The following is a 14,114-nucleotide window of genomic DNA, read 5'->3' on the forward strand; positions in this document are numbered from 1 at the left end:
ACGGCATACGCTAGTTAAAATTTTCTTCTAAAAGAATTTACTTAAAGTAAGAGGATTACCAAAAGTAGAAGCATCAATAGTTTTAACGATTTACAATAAGACAACTCTGAAGAGCATAAAAAAAGAACTTTTGCTATGCTATGAGGAAATTTGTCAACGAACTATCTGCATTATTGACAGTATTTAAAGAAAGGATTCATAAAACTGAGAATTTAAAGATTATTTTAGTGTAATATGAGATTCCTCCCCCCTCCCCAATTTATAGGAATATCTCAGTCGACATTATTGCATCTAAACTTGGGCCATCTAAGTTAAAAGGCTTGTTCAAAATTAATGCACATTCAAAATTAATGCGAGGACTGCCCCTACTGGCTGGAATTACAGTATCACCCAAAAACTAAGACATAGCTCAACCGTGCTCCAGCTGAGAATACACAGTATAATGTGTAAGGATCTTAAGTTTTACTAACGTTTATTTTATTTTAAATCTTTACTATCACTTCTTATTTTCTACTTCCGGCCAGAATTAAAAGCTTTAACTTATTTATGCAAATTTGTCTCGCGAACGCCAAGTACTTAAGTTGTAGCTTTTTGCCAAGCAAGAGAGAGGCAGGAGTTAGTAGAAGCAGGCCGCTTGCCTTAGCAGTTTTACTCGGTTGCTGGTTGCCTTCAAGGCCAGAGGTTTAATCCTCTTGATAATTTTAAACGTATCGTAGTGTTAACAGTTCTCTATACTACATACGGCCTTTCTGTTAATATACGGCCAATCTTCGAGTAGACACTTGTTTATTAATCCAAAGTTAGTTTAGTTAGAATTTAGTTAATATTTTTATATTCTTACGTTCAGACCACAAGTGGTTGGTCTCTGTATTCCGAAGTCCGGAAATCATTGTAAAGAGAGAAAAGTAAACGGTTTCGTATACCCTTCCTGTGTATCTTGTCTACTTCCCACATTTATTGAACATAGCTTTAGTAAGCTCCCTGTTCCGAGTCAGGTCATTTAATGTTCCCCAAGCAAGTAAGGAGGAACACTGAACCTGATAAATGTACTATTTAAAGGGATGATAGAAACGTTCTTTTTCCAGCATACCTATGCACATGCCATTTCCAGCACACAAGTGACAATTCTCGTCCCCTGTAATTGCTCACATTTCTCCAAAATATCTGCAGATATTATTTTCTACGAGAAGTCCACGTCTAAGGGTTTGTTTTCCAAGGGAAAAGGACGCGTATATTCAGAAGTAAGAATAAAGTTTTATGGCTTACTTGTCATAGGCACGTTCACCAAGATTTTCGATTCGAAACTGCACTTCAAGAAAACAAGAGGATCTGTCTATAAGGTATTTCACCCGCCTTCTTGGTGTAGTGGTCTGCACGCTGGTCGCGTATTCCAAGGGTCCGTGGTTCGATTCCTGGCGAGGGCATTCCTCATTTTTCATCTTTCCTGCTTCCAATTAACCTAATGACTCTACAGTGGCGCCCGAACTAAAAAAGGTTGTTGTATGATGATTCTCCACACCAAGGATTTGGCGATTGGGTTCCTTAGAACACTCCAGTCGCCCTTTAAAAGGGATGGTATATAAGGCATTTATCTCGCCTTCATGGTATGTCTTCGTGGTATGGTGGTCTGCACGCTGGGCGCGTATTTCAGGGGTCCGTGGCTCGATTCCCGGCGAGGCCATTGCTCAATTTTCATCTCTCTTGCTTCAAAATACCTAATGTCTCTACACATCTAAGTTTCTGTCTGAGAGGAATGATCAATAATGTTCGTGCAGACGGCAATAAAATAGTAGTAAATTTGTCACCACACGATTTCCTTGAGAAGCACTAAGCGGACCAATGGTGCATAATTGACTTTCTCGCAATAGAAAGATAAATAGACACAGGGAGAAAGTATTTTCTAACAATGAAAAAAATATGAGGAAAAAAAATGTTTAACAACTAAAACCAGAAATGAAGAATCTATCTCATTTCTCATTCCATCTTAAAAACTTTCTTTTGAGAAATGGAAAGCAGGACAAGCTGGCGTTATCAAACGTTATTTCGGCCATTGAAAGTTTTCATTAAATATCGAGACTATGCTGGAAATCCCGGACATCTGGCAGCACACCAAGCGGCCGTGAACGTTATATGGGTCACTGATGATGTTATAAGGTATTTTCACGCCTTCTTAGCTTGCCTTCGTGGTGTAGCTTTCTGCACGCCTGGCGCGTATTCGAGAAGTCCGTGGTTCGATTCCCGGCCAGGGCATTGCTCACTTTTTCATGTCTCCTGCTTCCAAATAACCTAATGTCTCTAAAATGTTAGCTGAAAAAGTTTATCAACGGTGAAAAATATTACTTACGTTATTACGTAAATATTACTTATTTACTTATTATTACTTACTTCAGAAGATTTAAAGCGTTTTAAAATTTGTTTAGAAGGTTTTTCACAGTTGATACACTCATGTAAAAATCTAAATAAACCAATAATTTCAAAATTATTTATATTAAATTTCTTTCAGATGTTATTAAGGCTAGGACATCTTTTTGGAACAGTCACTTTCTCTAGGACGACCACCCAAGGTACCGGACTATTTTGACCCACTGTGGAAATAGTCGCCTTAAATAGAGGGAAAGTTTAATACAAATTTCTTTTCATGTCACTCGAAATACTGCTCATTTTCATAAGTGGTCTTTTAAGGATGCGGTCGCTGCGAGAGAGTTTATTGCACTTAAAATCACCCAGGCTATCTAGAAGTAGCATCATTAGTCAATGTTCTTTGTGTAATAATGTGAATTCAGAATTTAGGAAATCGAAAATTTTATCGTCAGTTTCTCCCATCCTGTGTTTCAAAGGCAGGAAAGAAAGGCAACATTCAGCAGCAGGAAGCGGGAAGAAATTTATTCAGTAAAAGGATGAACGTGTTTCATTAAAACTGTGATTTCAGTATCTATTACAGTTTTCATGATTCTTCGTAGCACTATATTTTTAACTAGCCGCTTTCGCAGTCAGCCGCCTAAAATACATATCATAAAAAAGGAAAAAATATATGATACTTTTAATGAACTAGTGTAATTTCATATAAATAAATTAATATAGCTAATTAGACATCTCATGATTTAAATGCATTTTTATTTAAATCAGTTAGATTAAAATGTAGAAAAAATTTTCCTATGAACTGCGTTTATTGCTATTCAATCACTTAATTTTGCTACTCAGTAACAGAAATATTAAATCAAAAATAAATAGCTTAGGCTTTACTGAATGGAAACACGCTGGTGCGGGGAGATAACGGGTATTTCATCTGAGGCAAATTGCTTGTAAATAGCCTAATTTGTGTATTAAAGCTGAAAGACAAATATCTAACATTTTTTCGAATGGCAACAGTCTCGAGCGCTGGAGAAAAAAAGGTTTGTTTCAAACACTGTTCGCTTTCAAACTGTCGAGTCTGTTAAACAAAAATTCGTTAAATTTGTACAAAATATGAAATAAATAAAAAAGCTAATTCGAAATTCAAAGTTCGGGCTTCGACGTGTCCATGGGGTGGAAGACTACGTGTAGGGAAATTTCGATGACTCTAGGTCCTTCGTTTTCTCACATTACAAGGAACAGGCATAGATATAAATTCTTCATATTTTAATTTTCTTTTATTACACATCGTGATAACATTTGGTGGCAAAAGCTTGAAAAGAGATTCGGACAAAAAAGTGCGTTTCGAGACTAATGGCACTTATGGTCCTAAAACTAGGTTAAAAATTCTCTCAATAATTCAATTTTAAAATTAAAAAGGGTGTTGAAAACTCCTATACCGACAATGCTTAATTGGCCATTTTCGCTATACCTTTTCTCGAAATCTGCTGTAGATACACGCTTGAAATTTTTTGTGTAATTAACGTATACCTATCTGTTAATACTGAAATGAGCTTTTGAAACATTTTGAATTTTAGAATAATTTACAGAATATTTTGTTAGGCATATTAAAATTTAGCACTTTTCTCACACAAAAAAAAAATTTTTAATTTTTTTCTTAGTTTATCACAAAATGCTCATTTCAGTAAATATTAGGAAACATAATAAATAAGCCATAAAAATTTTAGATGCCTGTGATCAATAAGTAGTTCCTGAGAAAAGGTACATCGAGTATAAAAAATCACTTTTGGAGAAAATCGTCTTTTTATGTAAAAATCCTCATTGATCAAAGCATTCGATGACAAATTAAAACTCGACTTTTTTACAGTTCTAATTTTCATAGAGATTAAAGAATGGTATTTTCAGAAAGCTAAAAGTGTAGAGAATTTGAAAATACAAAAATTTTCTTTAAGAATTCAGCTTTTAAAAATACACCTATGTAATTAAAAAATCTGCAAACAAAATCTAGTGAAAGAGAACGTAATTAAAGCTTTTGGATTTTGAAGTCAATTTTTTAAAAATAATTTGAAAAAAAAAAATCTGAAAGCTTTCAGATTATTATGCCCAAAGGGGCGTTTTTATTACATTTACTTGTATGTTTTTCAGATACAGATTTCTCGATACATACACGTTTTGAAAGCATTTGGGCTAAAAATATTTAAAAACAACATATCTTTAGAATTTCTGATAGGGAATCTCACCCGTTTGAGATCAAAATGTTTTATTCCGTACATTTGTTTCCACTGTTCCCTTTGAAATCGTTGAGTTTTCGTATTCAAAAATTCGTTAAGTTTAAAAAATGTTAAATAGATAATAAAACAAATTCAAGATTCGGGCTTCCAGGTGCCCATATTCGGGTGGAGGATTAAGTTATTCAAACTTTGATGGCTGCAGGTATCGTTGCGTTTTCACAGTGCGAGAAACATCCATACGTTTATGCAAATTCTTCATTATTTAATTTCTTTAAATATAATACAGGACAATAATATTTGGTGGCAACAATTTGAAAACTGATACTGCCATTTATAGTGATTCGACGCAAAATGTAGTGTGGAGATTAATAACCCTTCTGGGCTAACGCCCCTTAGGACTTTAAAAAAAGGGGGGAGAGAGAAAAAAAAAAAAGAGGAAAGAAAAGATATTGTATTTAAGTGGGATTTAAAAGAGTTCTGCATTTTCCAGACTATTTTTAAATCAAAGCAGGTGTATGATAGAGAAGATTATTTCAGAAATTAATACAGATAATAACTAAACATGGAATGCTAAGTACAGCTTCCGACTCGGTCGATCGCTCTCGAGCTAATCTCTGAACTCAGGACATTACTCTAAACTCAACATACTGTCAATAACTTGCGTACTGGCAGGTTTTACATATGCATATATATACAGAGAGAGAGAGAGAGAGAGAGCTTTTGACCTGCCTACGGGTCCATTCTCGGGAAAACCGGTAAGAATTCGTTCTAGAATGTTCTCGTTCCGTCTATGGCATATCGCCAATTTTGTCGCCAAATATCGTCACATGGCGATTTCCCGCCAAATCTGGCAACCCCGCCTTTCTTTGCTACTTTCTGGCAACCTTAAACCCGCTTTGCGGGGAAGCTATCTTACCGCAGCTGGGAACTTCGCAACAATATGTAAAGTAAATCTTTAATTTGCAACAGTCATTTGGCTCGCAGTTTTAATTTGGCTTCAGCTTCTGATTGCTTGAATTTTAAAATTTTTGCTACTTGGGGGAAAAAAAAAAAAAAAAAAGAGAAAAAGAAGGAAATCCGTTTCTAAATTGGGGGTGTTATCCAGTATTATAATATTTCTTGAATATGCATGTTGTCATTAAAAGCGCTCTTATGGATAATCAATAATTCCGTGTCAGGAATCGGACTTCACAGACATATCCTAATGAGATATATGCTAATGGGCATAGCAAGCACAGCAAGCATCATAGCAAGAACAGAAAAGAGAAATGGTCCATTGCTGGCACTAAATGTCAGGGAATAAAACGAAATAAATCCATTGCTAAGATTATGGAATCAGACGACAAGAAAAGCGTAAATAAGTAATGAGAGAATTAAATAAGAATAAAGCAAGGATCATAAGAGTATGTTCAATCTTATAAGGAAAGAGTAAAATAGGTACGCGGAGAGTAAGAAAAACTGCAGATGTTTTAGCAGTTCCAAAACTAGATTATTCATAACTAGATTCGTTTATTGCCATATTTCTCCTCCCTTCTCATCACATATCAAAATATTATTCCTTTCTCAATATTCTAACTCATGTTAAGAAGAAAAGGGAATGGAGTAATATGCTACACATATTTGAAATTTAAGCGGTATATTTAAAATAAAATATAAAAATTAAAAATTTTATTTTAGTATGATGTAAAGGTACATGCTAATTTAAGGTTTTTGTACTCAGTAAATAGAAATTATTATTAGTCCAAAGGGCTTTGTCCCTGAGAGACTGTTGTTTTCGTTCTGGCATTTAGAGTTGAAATCTTCAAAAAGTTGTATCACCCTTCAAATTGTTGCCCCAAATATTATCGCCCTGTATTATAATTGAAGAAATTAAATAATGAAGAATCTGCATAAATGTATGCATGTTTCTCAATGTGTGATAAAAAAAAATAGTACCTAGAGCCATCCAATTTTGAATGACTTAATCCTACTGCGAATATGGGCTAAAAAACTTTAACGAATTTCTGATTAACAAACTCAAGGATTTCAAAGCGAGTAATGGCAACATTGTGGAGAAAAAAACATTTTTATGTCCAGCGCATGAGACTGTGTATTGGAAATTCCAAAGATACGCTCAATTTAAAATTATTTTGCGCTGTTGCTCTTTAACTGAATTTTATGGTTTAAGTGCGAAGAACATGATATTTAATAAATAAAGGTAACACAGAGAATGTTAAAAAACGCCCCTTTAGACGTAATTTAAAATCTGAAACCTTTCAGAATTTTTTTTCTTTTTTAGTTTTAATTCTTATAATGTTTAATAATTATAATTAAAAAAACCTTCTGTTGGTTTTGCTTCGCTGACCGGACATTAAATTTAACTTTTCCCTGCCCTTTTGCCTTCCGTGAATTGAGCTACGTCCGAGCTTTTCTTTGCCATCAGGCTGTAATTACATCTGTTGAACAATTTGGCTGAAGTTGAACAATTCGTATACTAAGATCGTGGGCAAGGAGGAACTCCCCACCGGTTGAGAGCCCCTAAAAAGCGATTGGTTTCGTTATTATTATTATTATTATGTAATATAATCAAAAGTTTCATGCCTGCTAATTTTTTAAAAATTAGTTTTTTTATTGCAGAATTCATTCCTTTTCCTCCCGGCAAAGATAGTATGATTCTGGAACTTTCTTCGACAAGTAGTACATCAAATTCCTTCGATATCCAAGTAACCCAATTGCCGGGACCGTGCGAAGAACCCTTTGGGAGTTTAACAGGTATTTTTGCAAACCGAATTGAAAGAAATGAACTCAGTTCTGATGTGAGAACTGCAAATTCTTCTGATATATGAATTTCAGCTACGTATATTCGTCTGAAATCTTATTAGTTGAGCTATATTTAAATATTTTTGCTGCTAAATTTTATAATTTCCATTTACGAATGTCTCATGATAAATTTAAAAATCTTCAAAAAATTTTAATTTAATTTTATAGTACATTTTGCCAATTGATTTGTTTGTAAAAACTTTTGTTTTTATTAGAATTCTTACTATTAAAATTTATAAGGAAATCGATTAACGTAAGGACAAAAAATCTTACTGTCTTAACATGTATATTGGTGTTGCTATCTAGGGTTAACTAATAGAAACAAAAGTTCTAAAAAAGAAAATGAATTGTGTTTGTTTTAAAAAAACCTTATTTCTAAAATATATCTCTAAATGTTTGTTCTTTTATTAGTTTCTTAGTGAAATATTGTAATTTAAATTGATGATTTATCATTTTACTCTAGTTGGATTTTGAGACTATATTATTGTATTATGCCATTTGTGAAAATTTTAAAATTTAATGCATCTATGAATTCAGAATTGTGTACGTTATTCATAATCTCAATTTATACATTAAATTTTACAGATTCCTTTATCAAATAATTTTGTTTTCATTCTCTAAAATTTATATCTTTCTCTTATATGTATATTTAATTACGTTATTTGGCTATCTTATTATTTCGGATATTACATAGATGTTGCTCAGAACGCATATCAGTAATACTGTTTTGAAATTATGCATAAAGCAAATTTAATTATTCGTTGCAGAAGTTTTACAGTCCAACATAGAAAAGAACAGTACTTGCGCAACCAATAGGCGTTCGAGGTTGAAAACAAACTAATGCAATGGTTGAAATTCATAAGATAGTTTCCTAGATCACGCAATTTTCTGCGATTGATTGTTATAAACAATTGAAAATATTCGGGTTTTTTTTTAATGGGAAATAAAGAAGATAGAGAAACGTAGTAATTGAATCATTGATTTAGTAGTTTACTAACAACTAATATTGTGCACGTTAAAGCACTGTCATAAAAAAAGAAATCCGTCCGCTTCTAAATAGTAAGTGCGCACGTCACCATACGATCTCATAGGCATCTTTGATACACACGTTTGCATTTACAGATTATTCTTCCAGAACGAATTCACGGTGTACAGTTCCACGGGTGTGGAAAAAAGGACTGTTATTTGGCACCTCCTTCTTGTAATTTTTTTATTCGCGGTTCACCCTTAATTTTTCACTTTTTGCTATCAAGGATTTGCTTAATTATAAATGCAAAACACACACACACACACACACACACACACAAAAAAAAAAAAAAAAAAAGCAAAGCCTCTTTGTTTTTTTAAAGGGTGTGTTTTTGTACAATGAAAACAAATTTCTTTCATCTTCATCCATAGGAATAGGAAACATGAAATTCCTGTTGGTATTCAAAATAAATATTGTTAGACTAAATGCTACGATTCAAACTTTAATGCATTGTTAAAGAAATTTTAGTTCGACTTATTAAATTTTATTATCTCGCGTGTGAAGCAGATCGCAGGACCCAATAAAAAAATTATTATATGAAGAAAGAATGGCCAAATTTCATTCACATCAGTTCCATTTAGACTGTACATCGGTCATTAGTCAGCGATGTCATGATTATTCAGCCTTCATTTCATATAAAATTAGTACTTTTGATAATATTTATTAAAGCAATGAATTAATATATTCAGAAAATACGTAAAAATTAAGGCAATGTTATCGGGTTTTGAAGAAAAATTTCCATCGGATAAGCAGTATTAATTTCAGAGAAGAAATTTGAGAAGCCGTGTAATACAGCTTTGATTGGAGATGGAAAATTCAAAGATCTTCTAAGTGAAGTTGAAAAATCAGCGCAGAGATCATTGAAAAGTACTAAGCATGATTTTTAGGAAATCATAAACTTCCACAGTGAAATAGTACGTGAACTGCTACAGTCAGATAAAAATATGCGATGTACTGTGCCTTTAAGATACAACGTTTAAAATTCTTCCTTAACAATCTTGGTATTGTTACTTACGAATACAAGGAATTTCCCCATTAAAATATCCCTGCCAAGGAAGAGATGCTAAACAGCATGGGACAGCTAGGCACAAGAATAAGAAGCCATACTAATCTATTTACGTGCATTATCTTCTCATCTGTGAAAATATATTTCCCATTTAAATTAATTCTATGTAATTATTGGGTCATCCAAAAAGTTTTACCTGTCTTCCAAATTCGAAGTGCTTTTTTTTTTTTTTTTTTTTTTTTTTTTTTTTTTTTTTAATTTTTTGTTTATTATGTTACTGCTGATAAGGAGCGACTTTGATCGTAACAGATATTTAAATAAGATCTTTCCTTCTTACATTGCGCAATTCTTGGATGTGTTTAATTTTTGTTTCAGAGACGTGCTAAGAATTGAAAACCCAAAAGTTTATATTCATCACAATACGTTCCTTTGTTTTTAAAAAAGGAAGAAATGCTATTCAGTTTGCTTACAAAATTTCGGCTGTGTATTAACGAAATTCTGTTTTTGATGATATAGTTCGAAGGCCATTTCAGAAGCATGGACATTTCAGCCTCGAAAGTGATACCGCTCTAGACGATCATCCTTTGTAATAAGGACCTATTAAAAGAAGAATCACTGAAAATCCATGTTATATAGTTTAGGAATCATCAAACGGAATAAATATTCTAAAAAGTACAGTACATGATCATTTCAAAAAGAGTGAGTATGTAATCTGTTACAGTGTGTGAGTAACCCCTTGATTCAACAACAAAATGTACTTGCTCGAATTTTGGTACGTGATTTTCTGCTGAAAAGAAATAAAAATTCTCCTTTTTTCAAACGGCTTATTACTGGAGATGAGAGTGGATACTACAAGAGCAAAAACATAGAGTAAACCAAAAGAAATCTCCTTTAGTAATGTCGAGAGGGGATTTGCATCCTAAAAAAGTACACTTTGTTCTTGATGGGACTACTCATATTATTTATTTGTAGTTCTACCATACTCTAAATTGTTGTCACCAAAACAGTCAATAAATTCGGAAAAGTAATGTTCCCAACTGGCAGGTTTAAAAGCAGAAATCGAGGCAAATCGCTTAAAACTGTCCAATCGTCGATGTATTGTCTTCCATCGTGACAGTGTTCGTCCCTGCACTTGGATGAATTTCAGGCAAAGACTTAACGAATAAGGCTGGAATGATTTGCGTCACCCGCCATATTCATCAGACTTTGCAGCCTCGGGTTTTCATTTCTTTAGGCCACTTCAAATTTTTCTGAATAGCCTGGAGTTTACGTCTTCGAAGACTGTCAAAGAACATCTTCATAACTTCTTAATGAACAAACCCTAAATGTTCTAAAGAAGGAAGTCCCCAGCTGGCAAAGAAATGGCAAAATATTATAGAGCAAAATGGTGCTTATGTGATTCAATGAAATTTTCTGATGTTTTTGTACTGCTTCATTTGCATTTATCGATAAAAAATAGTACAAATTTTCGGAGACCACATAGAAAACAAAAATTATATTTTCCTTTTTTTTCAGATTGTAAATCATTTTTTGTTGATTCGATAATGTTCTCGGTAATTGCAGCATCAAAGTTAGTACAATTATTGAAGACTTTTCACTTAGAGATTATTCTCTCCCTTCTTTCTGCATGCCTTCGTGGTGTAACGGTTAGCGCACTTGGAGCGCATTCGAGAATCCAGGCTCGAGTCCCGGAGAGGACATTGTTCATTTTTCGTTTTCCTACTTCAAAACTCCTAATGACTCAACAGTGGCGCTCGAACTAAAATGAGGTGGATGATGACTCTTCACCACCTGGATTTGGCGACTGTGTCTCCTAATTTCCAATCTCCCTTTAAAAGGGGGAGCATATAAGGTATTTTCTCCCTTCTACCAGCATGCTTTCGTGGTGTAACGGTTAGCACACTCGACACGTGTTCGAGGGCAATGCTCATTTTTCACTTCTCTCGCATTGAAAAAAAAAAACTTAATAATTTTACAGCAGCGCCCGAACTAAAAGGTGGTGAATAAGGATTCTTTATCACCAGGATTTGGCGATTGGGTTCCCTAATCTCCAGTCGCTCTTTAAAAGTGGGAGTACATAAGATATTTTCTCCTTCTTTCTACATGCCTTCGTGGTGTAACGGTGAGCACACTCTGCGCATATTCGAGGAGCCCAGGAGTGCCGGCGAGGATATTGCACATTTTTCACGTCTTTCTGCTTCAAAATAGCCTAATGACTCTACACATTGATGGAAAAAGAAAACACAAAAGACAACCAGGTGTGCGTCTTTGGGAGAAGTTATTACTTTTTCAGTAAAATTGAAAAAAGATAGAAACTTTCCTCCCATTTCTGGACACTCTGATCTTTGAATTGATAAAACGTGCAGAGGTTCATTCACAGATAGAATGCCTTCGTTGGATTCAAAATCACTCCTGATCCAATAAGGAAGACGTGGCTAATATGTATGACAAAGACCTGAATTATTATGAACTTTTAAATGAATGCGAGCGTCTGAAGGACTACATTGTTCTTGATGAAAATTTTGAGATTTCCGCTGGATTCTACATAAATATAATTTCGGACAATTTGAAATATCTTTTCCTTAATGTTGAAATTGCACTCAGAGTGTTTATGTGCGTAGTGATGATGAACTAACTGTACAGGAGAGAGTTTATGTTCAAGCCTGAAACTTATAAATATTATGCTTCGTTGCGTAATGAAACAGCTGCGTGGCTTTTGTCATGTGCACGGAACACGACAACTTGAAGACTATCCCTTTCAAGGCAATAAAATAAAGCAATTCTCTGAAGAAGAAATGCAGCAAATGCTTGTTATATAAAGAATTTCGTAGAAATTTCAGACTGTGTCATTTAATCTGTATTTACGTTTTATCATTAGTTTTGTTTTTTGGTAAAGAGCGAATAAAATAAACATATGTTTCATAATATCAGATATTTACACTTTTTTTTCCCGTGAGTGGTTGTCTTAGAGGGCCCACGCATTGATTTGTCCAAGGGCCGATAATGCCGTTATCACGTTACTGATGCTAGGAACAAAGAAATTTGAGAATATTCTCTCATTTTTTTTTTATTAGACACTGAAGCCGAATATCTCAGATGCCAAACACTGCAGTAAATTAACAATTGTAGCTTTTTAAGACAGTAGAACACCATAATATAGGTGTCAAAAGATGCAATTTTTTTAACAGTTAAGCTGATGGTCGCAAAAGAAACAAGAGTGATGGAGAAAAATTACACATATTAATTGAGTGGAAGCTTTCCATTAGGATTACGTGTTTTCCCTCGACTGCCTTTTTCTCCAAAAGAAGTTTAATTTTGTTTTCTAGTCGTAGGTTAAACTGAGGTTTTGGGGATCAGTGCCCTTTTCTGCAGGTAAATAAAATTAAGCTTTCTGTTAATGTAACAATGCTTTAATTCTTTCGGTAATTTATATAATATAAAATGTTAAAATATTGTAGTATGTAGAATTTAAGAAATTGTTGAATTGATTTTATTTGTTTTATATTAATTAAAATTCAAACGGATTGTGATTTTTTTTTATTATTTAATTTCATCGAAAAAAGTTTGATTCTTGTTCTATTTCACGAAAATTAAAAAAAATATTTTATTTTTTAATTTAATCTATTTTTTATAAAGAAAATACCATAAAGTAAAAATAAAATTTCCTGATGTGCTTTGCAGAGAATAGATTTTGGAAGTAGTATTTATAGTAGATTTACAGTAGAGGAGGAGAGAGGGGAAGCCATTACCCAATTATCTATATTTTTATAATATCGAAATGATCTTATAAGGTATTTTATCTCTCCTTTCCTCACGCCTTCGTGGTGTAATTGGAAGCATACTCGACGCATAATCGAGGGGTCCAGAATTCGAGTCCCGGCGAGGGCATAGCATATTTTTCACGTCTCCTGCTTAAAAAGTATATATATATATATATATATATATTATATATATATATATATATTCTACAAATATAGGCTATAAAAAGTTACTTTGAGTTATTCTGTATCTTTAGAACATTTAACACACATGATTATTCTTTTTATTTAATTTATTAACAAAATGGGTACTTGATTTGCTGCTATGAAAAAAGAAGCGCTCCCCAAATATGTTTGACTAAGAATTTTTCGGGAATGAAGGTGTAACCTGATGCACAATACTTTGCCATTGCGCATCACAAAATGAGAGACACTGGCTACGTCTGTGTGAGCGGTCGCGGACACTTAGCCGACAGGACACTTAACCGACACCAGTTAGCCGACAAGTCATTTAGCCGACAGGGACACTTAGCCGACATGGACACTTAGCCGACAGGACATTTAGCCAACAGGGACACTTAGCCGACAGGACATTTAGCCGACACGGACAGTTAGCCGACAAGACACTTAGCCGACAAGGACACTTAGCCGACAGGACATCAAGCTGACACGGACAGTTAGCCGACAGGACATTTTGCTGACACAGAGAGTTAGCCGTCAAGACATTTAACTACGGAGCACTTAACTATCAACACATTTAGTCGACAGGACACAAAGCCGACATTAACGTTTAGCTGGCACGTACCCAATAATTATTCAAACTTACTATCAATTACGAATTTCTCAACTTCTCCGTAAGTTCAATATTTAAGTTATTTTTTCACTATCAGTAAAATTCATTTTTCGATTCTTAAAGAACTCATATATACTTTTAATTATTG

At 33.9% G+C, this 14,114-nt stretch overlaps 1 protein-coding gene across 2 annotated transcripts in view; it reads left to right on the forward strand.

Moving 5' to 3' along the window:
* LOC118183648 (cubilin-like) overlaps positions 1-14,114 on the forward strand; it is a 128,646-nt gene that overhangs the window by 61,620 nt on the left and 52,912 nt on the right. For both annotated transcript variants that reach the window (XM_085822206.1, XM_035353244.2), the window contains one exon: positions 7,200-7,334. In XM_085822206.1, coding sequence (XP_085678332.1) covers positions 7,200-7,334 — 135 coding nt within the window. The remainder of the gene's footprint in view (positions 1-7,199; positions 7,335-14,114) is intronic.

The sequence above is a fragment of the Stegodyphus dumicola genome, chromosome 8 (assembly GCF_044657685.1).
Source record: "Stegodyphus dumicola isolate Sdum_Otavi_A_Nest chromosome 8, ASM4465768v1".
Lineage (NCBI taxonomy): Eukaryota > Metazoa > Arthropoda > Arachnida > Araneae > Eresidae > Stegodyphus > Stegodyphus dumicola.